Here is a 15,734-nt window from a genome sequence, read left to right on the forward strand (position 1 = left end):
TTTTTATCCCACCAATTCCATGAGATTGAGGTGAGATGTATTGCACGTGGGCCACACATGCATTGAAGATTCATGGTGTGATATTGTTAATGTGACAAGCTGTTTCGAAGTGGCTGGGCTTGTCAGGTTGAGAGATTTTGGAACTACTAGGTAGGTGGGATTCCGACAGGAAGGGCACAGATGAGAAATGCCACATGGCGATACCTAACCAATAGGAACAAAGTCTAGGCCCTTTTCTGGATTTCTTGGGGAGTTTCTCTAATATTCTCTAGTTTCTGTACAGCCCCTTTCACCGCTAAATAAATGTTCATTCGGTCAGTTCTGAGTGAACAAGAATGTACGGAACATTTATTAGCAAACATTTGAATCAATTTCACTGGTTGCTACTCGAGTAATTGCTGATAATTAACTGCGAAATTGATCATAACCTTACTTCTGGACGTCGTAGTGATAACAGATAAGCCAGGGTCTAGAAAGTCTCAAAGACTCCGCTCCGTACCTGTTCATCGCAGGCTTTGTCCACTATTTCTTGAGATGTAGCCAATACAATTCGTAGTAAGCCTGTACGGTAGTAACCGAACCCCAGAATCCCCCGCCATTTGGTGAGATTCTCTTTTCTTATTTCACTAACACACATTCACTCCCAAATGGCGTCAATTGTCAATCATACTAACAATTCAATTCAATTCACTAACAAACTTAAACTTATGATATTATCCTGACCTCTCTCCCTCCAATCATAATGTTTCCAGTCCTCCAAAATGGATCCTGCAAGCCAAGAGCTATCACACACTTGCAAACATACATATCATTCAAGCTCATGATTATCCTAGACCCTTGAATCTTCAGATGTTAAAAAGGTATGTCCCCTCATCTCTTTGTTGAATGTACCTAATAAGATGTATCCATCTACTAATATACTTCGGTAGCTCAATAACTAAAACCAAGCTTACCTTGACGTCTAAGCATTCATACTAATAATTGACGACTCCATCAATCATCTTCCTTCTAATTCCTCTGCCTTTCGAGGCTTGATCTCGTTCATCAACAATACACCCTTGATAACGACCATATCCTCTTCAAACCGCCATCATGGCGACTGTCACTTCGACGATTGCGACTACCGTCAAAGCAGCCAGTAGTGCTGCCAGCGCCACTTCTACAAATCGGGCCGCTCCGCAGGGTGGAATTCTAGAAGGAGGGAACCCTACTGTCTACAATCCTTCAAATCCTATTGTTTTGTTCATCATTCAGGTATGCTTCTTTCTTGCTGATTTGCGCATTCTCCTGCAAGCATCGATGGTGGAATGTATGGTCGTTCAAGCAGAGCTTCATGCCATCATTGCAGAAAGACCTACAGAATGTTAAATTCACAAAATAATTCCACTCGATCAACTGAACGGTCTTTTGCGCATCATAAATGGATCTAGCTAATTTGCTTTCAATTACAGGCGGGCATCATCATTATCTTCTGTCGTCTTCTTCATTACCCTTTGTCCAAACTTCGACAACCTCGAGTCATTGCAGAAGTAATAGGCGGAATCATTTTGGGTCCTTCGGTCATGATGCGCATTCCTGGGTTTCAAGAAACTATATTCCCCGTTGCCTCGATGCCAGTTTTAAACATGGCCGCCAATCTCGGATTGATACTCTTTCTTTTCCTCGTTGGTCTAGAAGTTAATATGCGACTGTTTCTTGGTAACTGGAGAGTAGCCCTGAGTGTTGGATTGGCCGGAATGATATTGCCTTTTGGCTTGGGTTGCGCCGTTGCTTACGGTCTGTATAACGAGTTTCGACATGATCCGGGAACTGTGCCTATCTCATTCCCAGTCTATATGCTATTCGTCGGTACAGCTCTTGCGGTACGAGATCAACCTCCATCTAATTGAATTGATTACTGACATCCGCTATAGATCACAGCTTTCCCTGTCCTCTGTAGAATCCTTACCGAGTTAAACCTCCTCGCTACACCCGTCGGAGTCACAGTTCTCGCTGCTGGAGTTGGTAATGATGTGACAGGATGGATTCTTTTAGCCCTTTGCGTTGCATTGGTCAATAACGGATCGGGGCTCGCAGCCTTATGGGTGTTGCTCGTTTGTGTTGGCTGGTGTCTTTTCTTAGTGTACGCTGTTCGTCCTGTGTTTAGGTATATCCTTCGCCGCAACGGAAGTCTTGAAAATGGCCCTTCTCAGGGAATGGTTGCTCTCACGATACTAATCGTCCTGACATCGTCTTGGTTTACTGCCATCATTGGAGTTCACGCTATCTTTGGAGGTAAGGTCAACTTGAGATGTGCCTGATGTAAGCTTCGCTAACTTTAATCTTAGCTTTTCTTGCTGGACTCATATGTCCCCATGAAGGTGGTTTTGCTATTCATCTCACAGAAAAGATCGAGGATCTAGTCGCAGTGCTACTCCTTCCACTTTATTTCGCCTTGTCTGGATTAAGTACCAATCTTGGTCTACTGAACGATGGAATTACATGGGGTTATGTTATTGCAATTATTGTTGTTGCATTCTCAGGCAAAATCATTGGAGGTACGCTTGCGGCCAAGGCTTGTAGGCTTGTCTGGCGTGAAAGTCTCAGTATTGGAGTTTTGATGAGTTGTAAAGGTCTTGTTGAATTGATTGTCCTTGTAAGTTGATCATGTTTGAAATCTATTACATTGGCTATACTGACTCTGACAGAATATTGGTCTACAAGCCAAAATTTTGTCCACAAGGACTTTCACGATATTTGTTGTGATGGCACTTGTCACAACCGTTGCCACAACGCCATTAACAACCGCACTATACCCTCCTTGGTACCAGAAGAAACTCGAGGCCTGGAAGAAAGGAGAAATTGACTGGGAAGGTAACAGACTTCATCCTGAGGGTGATGAGTATACCCCGGACCGCTCCTTGGAAAAGTTGGAATCCACTCAAGTCCGACGACTTCTTGTCTACCTCAGACTTGATAGTCTTCCTAGCTTGTTCACTTTCATTGCACTATTGGGTGGTGATAACACGAGTACGGTTACCAAAGTCCACAGGTCGAAAGCGGAATTGGAAACAGTAGATGAGGATGGTACTTCTTCATCATTGGTTCCTAAGAAACAGCCACTTGAGGTTCATGGCGTTCGTCTGTTAGAACTTACTGATCGTACTTCTTCAGTCATGGCTGAAGTTGACGAATACACACACCGTGATCCAGTCGTTAACGCCTTCCGCACCTTTGCTCAACTAAATAACGTTGCCGTCTCAGGTGGGGTTTCCGTCGTTCCTGAGTCGGATTATGCCGAGGCTTTGACCACACAAGCAGCAGACAACTTTTCTGATCTAGTCCTCATCCCTTGGACCGAACCTAGTATTCTACCAGTCAACGAAGCCCATCATGATTCATTTTCTAGCGGCCTCCAAGATATTTTCATCCAGAAGACGCTTGAAATCGCTAATTGCAATATTGCCATTTTTATCAATCGTGGCTTTGGTGGACCAACCCTGAGGGAGCCTCGCAATCTCTCATCAAGTGCTAGTCGACTTAGTCTTCGCAGTAGTCAACGTGCAGAAAGAGTTGCTCCTATCGCAGATCGCAGTCACCATGTTTATTTTCCATTTTTCGGTGGCGCTGATGATCGTGTTGCTCTTCGTTTTGTTCTTCAACTAGCACAAAACAGTAACATCACAGCAACCATCATTCATTTTATCACTCCTATTCATAGTCCCAAGACATTTGAAGTAAAGCATAGCTCTCGTCCAGCCACTGCTACCGGTTCTCAGCATGGTGGTAGTTCTGGTTCGGCGTTACGTATCACGGAACGTGTCGATACTGAGGATCTTTACAATGCAGCTGCATCCGACACCGCTCTTCTACACACACTACGAGACTCCTTACCTCAAGCATTAATGAATAGAGTAGTTTTTGTCGATATTAAGACTACAACCCCACTGACCGATTGTTTACATCACGCAAAGGTTGAAATGGGACAAAGTCCTCGAAATGCAGGAGACTTGATCGTTACAGGTAGAGGTAAAAGCTCACTTGCTATGGCGCTAATTAATGAGGAGAGCGCCAGTGGGGAGAGTGGAAAGGAAATGAGAAAAACCGTAGGAGTGGCGGCAGAGGCACTGATTAGCAGTGGAGTTAGGGGAAGTGTTTTGGTCATTCAAGCTGGAGGGCGAGGTCTGGAAAGTTGAAGAGTTCATTAAGAGAATCATATACTTTGGATAATATTCAAGGCGGAACTCATGCTACTTCGTTCGGGTCAGGTATACAGGGGTGCTTTAGGTGCATATGGGACTTAAGTACAGGGTGGAATTTGGTGTTTTTGGGATACGATACCTTATGATATGATTTGACAGGATATACGTGGTTGCTTTTCATCTCTCCAATACTGGATATACATGTGGTGATTTATTACGTTGACGAACTAGGAAGTCGTTTTGGCGGTTTTTTGAATGATCCAAATTTGGATCAATGCATACTTCATATCTGGTCTAGTTTAGCATTGCCTTGGATCGCTGAATACAATTTTTGGGTCAAAAATTATTCTAGCTAATAGCAAGATCGTTGCTTTACCTCCTTACTGCCTTGTTTTGGGTGAACTCTACCACTGATTATTGTATCCAGATAGTTTTTCCTGATATCTGTGGCATGAGTATTGACAAAAGAGATATAATATCTCATAATATAAACAATTGGGTAAGTAATGGGTAGGGATGTGAAGGTGACTTGCGTACTCGTGAAGATTCACGATACATCAAGAAGTCTAGTCACAGTATTCTGATCGAAATAGATTATCAATATGTTTATTTATTACTCAAGCTGGGTCAATTTTGAATACAAAAAAGGACTATCAATATATACATACGTCCAACCTTCATTAAACCTTTATTAAGACATAGTCCTTGTGTATTGATCATATACAATTCAACAGAGGTGGCATCCGCTCAACATGTTTCCTCATGTCAAACAGACCCGCATCTTAACCTCGCACCTAAACCATATCAGTTCTGACAGCACCCGCATGTTCCGTCTTTGCCGCTTCCCTATTGCGGAAAAAGACCTTGGAACTCAAATCGAAGATCGGTAATGGGCATGGTACGCCCGTCGAAGCACACGATGTGATGACGGCCAGATACCTATGAGATTTAATTAGCATTTCGTACATTACGCATCTAGGATATCTAATCTAGAAAGGAAGAGAAATGGAAATAGAAAAACGTAAACTCACCATCCCATTATTATAGTCACGAATCCAAATCCACCCGCAATCTTAAACATGTGCGTTGCATTCTCCAAGCCGGCTTTGGAAGGATTGTATCCCAATTGGTAGTAACCGCCAGCGAAAAAGCCAAAGACGAATATCAACGTGAAGAATACGATTACAAACGGGACGTTAGTTCTCAGACTGGCGCAGAGGAAGACGAAACAGACGAGTGCCATGACGACGGCGTAATTTCCCTGGCCGGCATTGTATTCCTGGCTCAGGGCACCGGGAACCGCGACGCCGTTGACGGTTGTGGCGTAGGAGGCGGCGATGCCGTGGAGAGGATCGTTGAGGTATCCGTTGTAGACCCAGTGCACGCCGAAGATTATGAAGACGGAAAAGGGGAAGGAGTTGCCGAGGACGAATTCGCAGATGCCGGCGATGATCATGGCGATGCCGCCGAACATGTAGAAGGTTCCGCTGACGGAGACGAGGGAGGAGGTGGAGGAGCCTTGGAAGGTGAGGAGCGAGAAGACGGTGGAGGAGAAGGGGACGAGGAAGCCGAGGAGCCCGAGGAGCGTGGGGTTTCCTGGGGTGGGTTAGTGGGTTGCTTGGTTTGGGATAGGGGATGGGAACTTACCGAGTCGTTTGACAAGATCGCCTTTGGCGGATGAGGGTTGGAAGAATAGTCGTTCGTATTGATCGGTGTTTAATTGGAGAGTTATTTGACGGGAGAGATCGGGTCCACCGGCGACGTGTTGTACGTATGGTTTGTCGTGATGGATATCATCGTGTGAGGTATCGAGTGAAGACATGATTAAGTAACGTGATGTTTTCCTAAGAGTATAGGATGAGATAGAATTTGATATCAAGATAACTGACTATCAACCGTTGAAAGCGATGAAGCACAATAGTATTAGGAGAGAAAAGAAAAATGCAAGATTCCCTACTCAAGGAGAAGAAGAAATGAAAATGAAAATCCCACAAATTCAAGACCCGGCGTTCGCGTTGTTATATACAATTTCAAACTGAGCACGCATCCATCGACTGCAAGAGCAATGCCTAGACTCTCCACGCAAAGAACCGTGCCATGCAAGCCCCATCCCAAGGCCTGCCGTGTGCATTCCCCAGGTTGCACGTCGCAGAGCTGCAATAGCGTCCCCTCCCCCGGACGGTCTTCTCCAGAGTCCAAACACCATGCATGGCTTGCAGATCTGGGGAACTTTCCCTGCAAGAGCATGGCATGGCATGCAACCCCCCATCCAACTTCCACATCACCACCACCTATCCCGCTAGCAAATAAGCAATCGCTAGACCCATCATCCCTCAACACAAAATCCCCTCCTTCTCAACAACTCACGCGATTCCCGTTACAAGATCCCCATTTCCTACGCCACACCCCAGCACACTAGTCGAAAAACCGAACGGACAATCCTCCACTTCCAGCTTAGTCCCTCTTCTTCCCCAACATCACCAATCCCAAAACAGACCACCTATCCCCCAAACAGGAGAGAGGGGTTCGAATCTCAACCCAGAACCTCGGAACAAATAATAAGTACCGGGGATTTATTACCTAATACCTAGTATGCACACGATGCATGCCAGAGATGCGAATGATACGATGAGAGGATAGGATAGTAAGTAACCTACCTTAACCTTAACACACCTACCTCACCACGCCTCGCTTAACGACACAACCCCTCTTCACCTTTCCTTTCGTCACGCCCAGCGCATGGAAGAGAGCGGAACCAAGAAAACAAGTATGGGTAAGTGGAAGGAGAAGTGGCAAGTCAACCGGCATTTGGGATTTTTGTTTTACTTTTTTTGTTTGTTCTCGCTTTTTACTCAAGTACTGGATATATATTTGTGTATGTTTCGTTGATCGATGCGGAGTGTACGATAGTGCGTAGTGATTTAGCACATTATCCAATCCCTCAATTGCTTAGCTACCTATCTATCTAGCTACATATAGATTATATAATATACGAAAATCATATCGTATATAAGATTTTACATCCATAACAAACAAACAAATTATCAAAATCAAAATCAAATCGATACCAACATCAACATCAACACAAACATCAGAATCTCTCTTACACCACCTACCTACCTACCCACCCACCCATTATAACCACACATTCCCAATTGCAAACGCAACCACAACCACAAACTCCCAAACCCACAGCATGGAACCATTCCGTTCTCTCCTCTCCTCCCTCCTCCCTCCTCTCCCCATGATCCTCAAACCATCCATCAACCCCCCATCCATCCAACCAACCCAAACCAACCCAACCCAATCACCCCAACCCCCCAACTCCACTTCACCTCTCAGCCACCACCTCCCCTCCACGGACAAGAGGAAGCAAAGTTCCGTTGCGTTCCGCGATTCGATACGATACGATACGATAAATATGCTAAGCTACGTACCTAACCTACAGTACTAACTTTCGAATACATTGTCAATATATACTAAAATACCTACCTACCAATATCGAGGCATCCTAACATCTCCCTACCTACTCTAGCCCTTACCCATCTATCTCTATCCTCATCCTCATCCCATTCCATCTCATACCTCTCCCCCAAATCCCAATCCCTCACCCCCAATCCCTCACCCCCAATCCCTCACCCCCAATCCCTCACCCCCAATCCCTCACCCCCAATCCTTCACCCCCCAACCTCGCCACCCAATCCCCAAACCCCCCAAACCCCAAAACCCTAAACCCAAAAATGAAACCCCTAGAACCTCTAGCCTTCGATCCTTCTAGCGCCCTTCACATATGCGGGGTAACCAGACCATCAATGGGACTTGCTCGACTTGTTAATTTTCCCCAGCCTCGGTATCATTTCGATCTGCGACGAGCTACTGTAGCTAGTAGCTTAATAACCGATTAAGCTAATAATCCATAATTCTCCAGGTTTATTAGTACCTACTCGCTCTTTTCATGCGTTTTTGTTGATCATTTGTTGAATTTCTACGATCGTGCTGGAGGGCTTCATCTTCATCTAGATCTTTGGTCGGTCCTTGGAAGTGACACATACAGACAGCACAGACGCACAAGCATATATATATACACACACACACATATCTACAAGTCTCACATCAAGTCAAAAAAAATTAAATTAAACATGTAAATGGATTTGAAAAGCTTTGGTATATTGATTTTAGCTTTCATCCTATCTTATTTGCTTTTGTTCTCTCAGCCCCATGTTTTGTTGCTCTCCCCTTTTGTGTATCCCATGGGGTCTCTTTACTTTCTCCGTGTACTCTCTACATGCATGGAAGATATACACATCATGGAATTTACCAAATACCTATGTCCAATCCATCTTCGCCATCATCTTGATGCCTACTATGCTATCCAGTACCCACACTCTGATCCCGATTCAATCTTCAACGCCCGTCCATATCCTCTCCAATTCCTTTCCAATCTCACACTAGTAAATTTAACAAAAACCCAAACTCCCCCGCTTTTGACGCCTTTCACAATCAAATACGGACCGTAGCCATCGAGGCATTGCAATAATCCATGCAAATCCCTCGCAACACAAAAGATAAAGTAAAGAAGCAAGAAAAAAGAATTGACTCAAAAACAAAGCCTGCTTCGGAAAGAGCCACCCAACCCTTATCATCTCGTCTGATCTCCCAAATTATTTCGTACACTGATATAATATGTTCATACAGGGTCACAGAATCTCTTATCTGTATCCTTAACGCCGTCAAACGTGCACTATTTTGTGTCGGTTTGATGTCTACCGCCAGAAATTAGAGGTTGATGTGAAATGGTAAGAGTATCAAGAAAAGGCCCAAGAAAGAATGAGAATTTGTTCTCATCTCCCGAGGTCCATTTGGATTATTGTCGTTGTCGTGTATGTCGTTTGAAAGAATCCGTCGATACATTCGGAAATCCGGTAAAAAAAAAGTAAAAGTAAAAGAAAAACATTATGATTCTTCGGTCCGTCGTCGGAATTGATCTCTTTAATGCATTCGTGCTAAAATGACATATGCTGATTAAGTGATGAATGCAATGGTATGAAAGGCGTGTGCCATTAGAAGAAGCATTCCCTGGTTGGCAAAAAATCCAGGAGATGCATGTGACTAACAAGGAAAAAAGTCAATAACAGAACGTTTTATGGTAGCTTGAACCCGTCGCTATGCAGAAATAAAATTACGGCCATTATTAATTGACCCGTGTATGTACAAGAATTCGTGTCGGCGAGAATGACTTCTCAAAGTGAAACGCTCATGTTGTGTGATGAGAATGGTAATTTGTTATACAACAGTCATCATGTGCATTCTTTGGCCCAAGCTTCTTGTTGGTGAGGAATTCATTGAGCCACTGAGCATAGAGTTGCTGCTATGACTTCGGGGAAGGCGTTTTGAAGCAGGTGATGACATTGGGTCAGTGAAAACGCGAGTGAATGCCGGACTTGAATCGCGATGAGGTGTACAAACCGGACTTTGAATAGTGCCATCGGTTTCACGGATGATGTCGGCCAATTTTCGACTCAAAACAGAAGCACGATGGACCAAGTCGCGTAGACTGGTCGTGTCGAATGGCATTTTGTTTGGAGATTGCTCAACCACTTCTGACAACCAAGGATCTGAAGTAGAACGATGTTGGTGCATGGTTTCCATGACTGTACGGGCAACTTCAGCTGCAGTCTTTGCACTGGAAGAACGAACAGGAATTGCTGGAGGACGTAGACTGTCTCTGGTAGGGGGGTTATGAATGACAGCTCCAGCTCCAAAGATATCATCTTCAGGCGAGAATACTGAACGTCGTCGAACAGTGTTACCATCATATACATACCCCGAGGGTTTCCCAAAACGATCCAAGACCTCCATCGGAACATCAGGAATAGCGACATCTTCAGCATCGGGGCCACGATCGATGAACTTATCCCCAAAGTCCTGATCAAAAGAAATAGAGGTAGGAGACTGAGGGGGCGATAGAGTAGGATCTTCTTCATCTGGCACAGCTAAAGCAATAATGCCTTCGGCTTCCTTCCACAATTGTGCTGAAGGTCCATGTATCAAGTCCTTTTCCCGAGCCAAAAGACGCAACCTCTTGAGATCTTCGACCAGCAAGCACACTTCTCGAATCTGACCAACATGACCAACGACGTTTGCTTGGCTGGCTTGAATTGCGAGAGGAACGAACATTACACCGGTTTCAATCTTGAGATTACCATCCTCATGTCCAGCTTCATCGTTTGACTCGAATTCAAAATCGTTATCCCAGTCCTCACTTACGCCTTTTGCGCCCAAACCCCAGGTGCCAAACTTTGGTGTCAGCTTTGTATGGTCTCGCTGATTAATGAGATCGGGAACTAAAGGAACACTTTGACTTCTGATATGCAATGGGGTGGGGCCTTTTCGTCCGACAGTTCGCCCACCTCGTCCATTCAAGGCGAGTTGCTTAACATGTGCTGTCCTAGGTCGAGCGGAACTTCCAATCAGATCTTTCTCCGATGTCGATGGTTCGGACCAATCAAATAAATTACTCTTGGGTCGCTCAGCATAATGATTACCGTTTGTGGAACCACCAAGGGTAACATCTGCAAGGGCTCCTCTGTTTATTGGACTGACCCGACGACAAGACAAGCTATTTGGCGGTGACAGTTGGTTTCCCGCTTCCATATTTTCGTTCTCTTCATCTCGAGTCCAGTCTTCGTCTTCTTCATCGTTGTCCAAGTTCAGTGTAGCGAAATCTTTCGAAGCGATACAAAAGCTTGGTGGCGAAGAGGGGACAATTTCTTCTGCATCTATAGCATATTTCGATTTCGCGACCTCGGAAGAAGTATTGAGAAGCTTCACTGGTGTTGATTGACCTTCATCCTCCTCAACGATGCGATGTTCAATTTCACCAAAGGCACCGTTCGTCATTAGATCGTGAATTGAAAGCCTCTTAGCCTTTGCATGTCCGTTGGCGTTTGGGATATTTGGAGGGGATTCGTCAAACATTGAGTCAAGGGGCGTATTTTGTGATCGTAAACTACTTGTGGCCCCCGACCTCAGTGAATCGTACACGGTTTCACTTTGGAAATCCAAATCTTCATCTTCACCAGATGCAAATCCTCTCATCTCATTATCGGAACCAATCAAAGTCGAAGTTCTGTCTCCCACTTCTGACAGGCCATGTTTCGAACTCAATGTAGTATGATATGACGATGAACCATTTGTTGATCCAGGAATTGTAGAAGAGAAAGAAGTCGCAGCAGTACTAGACATTGGCAGAGGTGAACTAGGACTTCGAAGAGGGGCCGACGAAGAGGACGACGACAAGCCCAAACGAGCCAAATCGAGGTTGAAAGACGAGAGTCGGTTGAGAGGCGGTAATGGTGATGATGTATTCCTTCGGGGAGCGTAATTGAAATGGGCAAAGGGATCCGTTGGTGACACCGGGGAGAAGTCTTCGGTAGGAGAGCGAGGCTCTCTCTGGAATACCAATTGATCCATGAATGGCCGGGAGTGATGTGGGGCAGGCCCACTTGCAGAAATCGATATTCTTCTTGTATCCAATGGTAGAGGTGCAGATACATGACGCCTGGCACCCTGTGTAGAATCTGAATTCCGCTTTTTATTCCTTAAGCTTCCTGTACGAGGTATCCATGTGGTCGGTGAATTGAAATGCATAGAGAGTGACCGCCTTGGAGGCTTCTGATCTTCTGAATCATCTTCATCCATAGGCGAGCTAGGGATGTCTTCCATTGTATTTTGATCAATTGGTCCGTCACAAAGTAGCCCCCCTTCGTCGTAATACCCTTCCATTTCTTCCGTCGAAACAGTGATTAAATATGGTTTGACCAAAGTCGGTCGAACGGTATGATCTGGCATAACCCGCTTTGAGGTCCAGAAAAAATTATGCACATTCCCATCTCCTGATCTTCCGGCGGATCTTTCTCTGAAAAATCTGGTTGGTCGGGAGTTGAAATACATACGCCAGGAGCTGCGAGGTGATTCACTAGATTTCCTCAAGGGTGTAGCATGTGTGGATACCGTTGACCGCCTTGGGGCAGTGGGACGCGCTTGCGTTTTCGTACCTGGAGAATCATCGATGAATCGTTGCTGCAGCGTAGCCGAACGTTGATGACTGGTAGCTGGTCTGCGTAAGGTCGGTACCTGCGCTCTTGATCCACTCGAGTCTGGTTCCCTACGATATCTCTGCGACGAGTGCCTCTTGACCAGTTTGTTCGGAGGTAATTGCGTGGGACTGTCCCGAGGGGATGACAATATAGGTGTCGCGGAGCCATGGGAGAGCGCGAGAGAAGGCGATTCTGGTGCGATACTTGATCTGGGACTGCTACTTCCCGATACTGGTATAGATAATTTCCGAATCCAGGAACTGCGAGATGATGAAGAGTCCCTGACCACTTCCTCCCCCGAAACATCATTTTGTCCTTCGCCTGATCGCAGTAGTGACCATCTTCGCGCCGCGCCGTTTTGCGATGCAGTGGGAGAATCGAGTTTTGCATTCGAGGAACGTCGAAGGAATGTTGTTAAGGTTTGGGAGCCAGGGGCAGATGAGGAACTCGGTGCATCAGAAGGATTGCGACTTTCTGGAGTGGCCATGGTAGAACTCGTAGGGGGTCGTGAGACGATGGACGTTGTACCTAGATTAGAAGAATTGTCGACATCTGTAATGATATCTACGGGTTTCCTTCTTTTCGAAAGTGTGCGAGAGGGAGGAGTCGACTGGTCTGGACTTCCCAATGCCAGGCCAGCAGCTGCGACACCGACGGTACTTGAAGCAACAAGCTATAAAAAGGAGAAATAGTAATTAGTATTGAAAGATAGAACGTAAATGAAGACGAATGTTGTAGAAAAAAATGTTGAGAGTTGTGCAGGGAGACCAATGAGTGAAGTCGAATGAGGAACAAGATATCAATTGAATTTTCGAGAATGTAGATTGGAGGACTTACACTGGGAATGGTCTTCATCTTTCACTTATATTGCTTACACCACTACCAAGAAGGAGAAAGAAGTAACGGAGGAAATATCGTAATCGTCAAGAGCCTCATGAGTATCGTAAGTATTCCATACCAAGAGGAAGATTTTAGATTATCTTTTTGGGTAATGGATGTGGTTGAAATTAGAGATGGAGTGGTAGGTAGTGGTGAGTGAGTGTGGTGGTTGTGATGGTTGTGGTGGTGTGGAGAGTATCTTTTAGAAGGAATGGGTTGGGGGGTGAAGTGCACCAAAACACCAATATCGCAGATAGGGTAAATAATAAACACTGGAAATTGAGAAAGATGGAAGTTCTTTCTTTTCGATGTTTGAAAGTAATGAATTGTAAAGTAATTTTGGGAGGTATAAATCGAAGGCGTAAAATGGTAATATGAAATGGGGTACACAATTCTCTTTGCTTTTTCTCGAATGATACCCAAAAAAGGGAGGAATTGAGTTTGGAGAATACGGTATGAAGTGGATGTGGATATTCTGAAAATATGTGGTTTATATTGAGCGTCGAGTCGATTCCTCCGTCCTGTAAAGAGGGGAGGGAGGGAGGAAGGTGTGTGAGTATGTAGGTAGAGTCGCACCGGTAGTAGTATCAGTCATGAAAAGAGTGTGTAATGGGGCAAAAGTCTATCACCCTTCGTAGGAGTGAATTTTGAAGTTTGGTGGTAAATAATGAATCTTTCTGGGCGAATTGAAACGAATTGAATGTGTAGAATGGTAGAATGGTAGAATGATAGAATGGTCGAATGGGCAAAGAAGGTTGAGATGAATCCCGAGGTACCAGGGAGGTAGAGTCGAGCCTTTCAAAACAAAAGGAAGAGGAAAAGAGGCATGAGGTATCAGATCAGATCAGATTGGATTGTCGTATCATATGAGTGAGGATGGGTATAATATGAATGAATATACGGAGCAGGTATTACTCCTAGCTACCTAGCACCAGCAGAAGCACCCGCACCAGCACAATTCAGTCTGCGATAATATGGCATTCGGTCGGTATGCGGTATGGGTCCTAGGCATGCGGTAAGCGTGCGGTATGCGAAAGGCTTTTGGTTTGCTGGATTCTGATCGACGGAGTAAGACCTTTCGAGAGTAAAAAGATCCACGTTAGGTCGGAAAGGGAAAAGTCTGCTTGTTCTCATGCAATTGATTGGCTGCAGCGGGATCATCATCCAAGGTTCACACTACCACTTTATACCTCTCTTACCACTTTTACCACTTTTACCACTTTTACCACCTTATACCTCTCTTACCTCTCTTACCACTTTGCTCTCCATTGTAAATTTGTAACTTCCCGTCAAGGTTAAATCGCAATTCTGGGATCGTGGTGGATGCTTCATTGGAGCTAACCAAGCATTCAACACTTAAACCCAGCAACTCATTATTAGGTGGATCCAATCGAGTTATAGCATTAACTTAAGCAAACCTGAGAGTTCCATCGGTTACCAGGTATCGACAAAGTACTGACCCGCGTTTATTCACATAGCTCGCTTTTCCCCTGCATTTATGAATTCAGAGAGAAGAAGATACGGACCACTCTACATCATATCACGGTCATCGTGATTGGTCAAGGTATGTGAATTCCCCCATTCGCTTCCATCTGGAAGCTGCGAGGTTGCTTGATCTTGATGAGCTGTGGGTACCTGGTACATATCATTCTCACATACACAGAGTAGAGACCACACAGAACTAGTTCGTAGATACCATACACACTTCACGTATATCATACAGAGTTCAGATGCTTCATGTAACAGTTGACCCTGACAACGTGATCAAAAGCCCTGGGATGAGAAAGCTTAATCGCCGTTATACATCATCCCTTATCCCATCTTATTCTAGAAAAGTTGATACTGACTACAACTACGAGATGTTCACGGTGCACTGTCAAAATCACGTACGACTTTACAAACACTTGCCTCCGCTTGCCTCTTAGTTACGTACCCTAACACCCTAGATTCACTATTGTCCGTCCCGTAAAGAAGGTGGACAGACCACGCGCTTGTTATCTATCTCAACTGCCCGTTCATCTTGGTTAGTTTCGCTTCATTGTCCCATTGCCATTGGCCGGCATCTAGAAAACAAGAAAGGGAGAGCTTTTGAGTGTAAAGTACGATAAAAGTTTGGATGTCAGGGTACCTAGCCAGCCAAAGTCTATAAGCATCCGAAGTTTCGATACTTTCCAGACTACTGTGTAAGGTATGGGGGGCTCATATAGGGTAGTTCAACATTCGAATCTGGTCTGCAACGAATGCAACTATCAGAACGGACGTACGATGTACGTAACATGTGACCCGGCTAGCTTAGCCTTAGCTAGTCGCTCAGATCAAAGAGAATCTGAGAGAGATCACATTAATAAGATCAGTTACTACGCCACAACTTATTTCAGTCTTCCAGTGCCTCACGAATCTTTTAAGTATCGGAAATATCGATATCTTGAAACCTTGATAGCATCAAAATATATCACACTACACACACATGCGGGCCAGTCAGTCGTCGTCTACTTGTGACAGGAAGAAACACGATCTCCGCCTTTAATTTTCGACACTGTTTACACGCTGAAACAAGCGAGGGATATTCTGGGGG

General features: G+C 44.9%; 3 protein-coding genes across 3 annotated transcripts; 1 reads left to right on the forward strand and 2 right to left on the reverse strand.

Moving 5' to 3' along the window:
• Positions 1–1,092: 1,092 nt before the first annotated feature.
• EAF02_000539 (uncharacterized protein) lies at positions 1,093–4,175 on the forward strand (the record flags this gene model as incomplete). The annotated part of the gene is made up of 5 exons (XM_038896587.1): positions 1,093–1,254; positions 1,452–1,862; positions 1,914–2,274; positions 2,328–2,635; positions 2,688–4,175. The coding sequence occupies 5 exons, from the start codon at positions 1,093–1,095 to the stop codon at positions 4,173–4,175; spliced, it is 2,730 nt and encodes a 909-aa protein (XP_038763446.1).
• An 800-nt stretch (positions 4,176–4,975) lies between these two features.
• On the reverse strand, positions 4,976–6,003 carry EAF02_000540 (uncharacterized protein; the record flags this gene model as incomplete). Its single annotated transcript, XM_038896588.1, has 3 exons — positions 4,976–5,120; positions 5,213–5,777; positions 5,829–6,003. The coding sequence occupies 3 exons, from the start codon at positions 6,001–6,003 to the stop codon at positions 4,976–4,978; spliced, it is 885 nt and encodes a 294-aa protein (XP_038763447.1).
• A 3,461-nt stretch (positions 6,004–9,464) lies between these two features.
• On the reverse strand, positions 9,465–13,135 carry EAF02_000541 (uncharacterized protein; the record flags this gene model as incomplete). The annotated part of the gene is made up of 2 exons (XM_038896589.1): positions 9,465–12,953; positions 13,118–13,135. 2 exons carry the CDS (start codon positions 13,133–13,135, stop codon positions 9,465–9,467), a joined length of 3,507 nt encoding a protein of 1,168 aa, XP_038763448.1.
• Between the last annotated feature and the right edge of the window lie 2,599 nt (positions 13,136–15,734).

Source organism: Botrytis sinoallii (genome assembly GCF_014898435.1).
Source record: "Botrytis sinoallii strain Bc 23 chromosome Unknown BSIN_001, whole genome shotgun sequence".
Classification (NCBI taxonomy): Eukaryota; Fungi; Ascomycota; class Leotiomycetes; order Helotiales; family Sclerotiniaceae; genus Botrytis; species Botrytis sinoallii.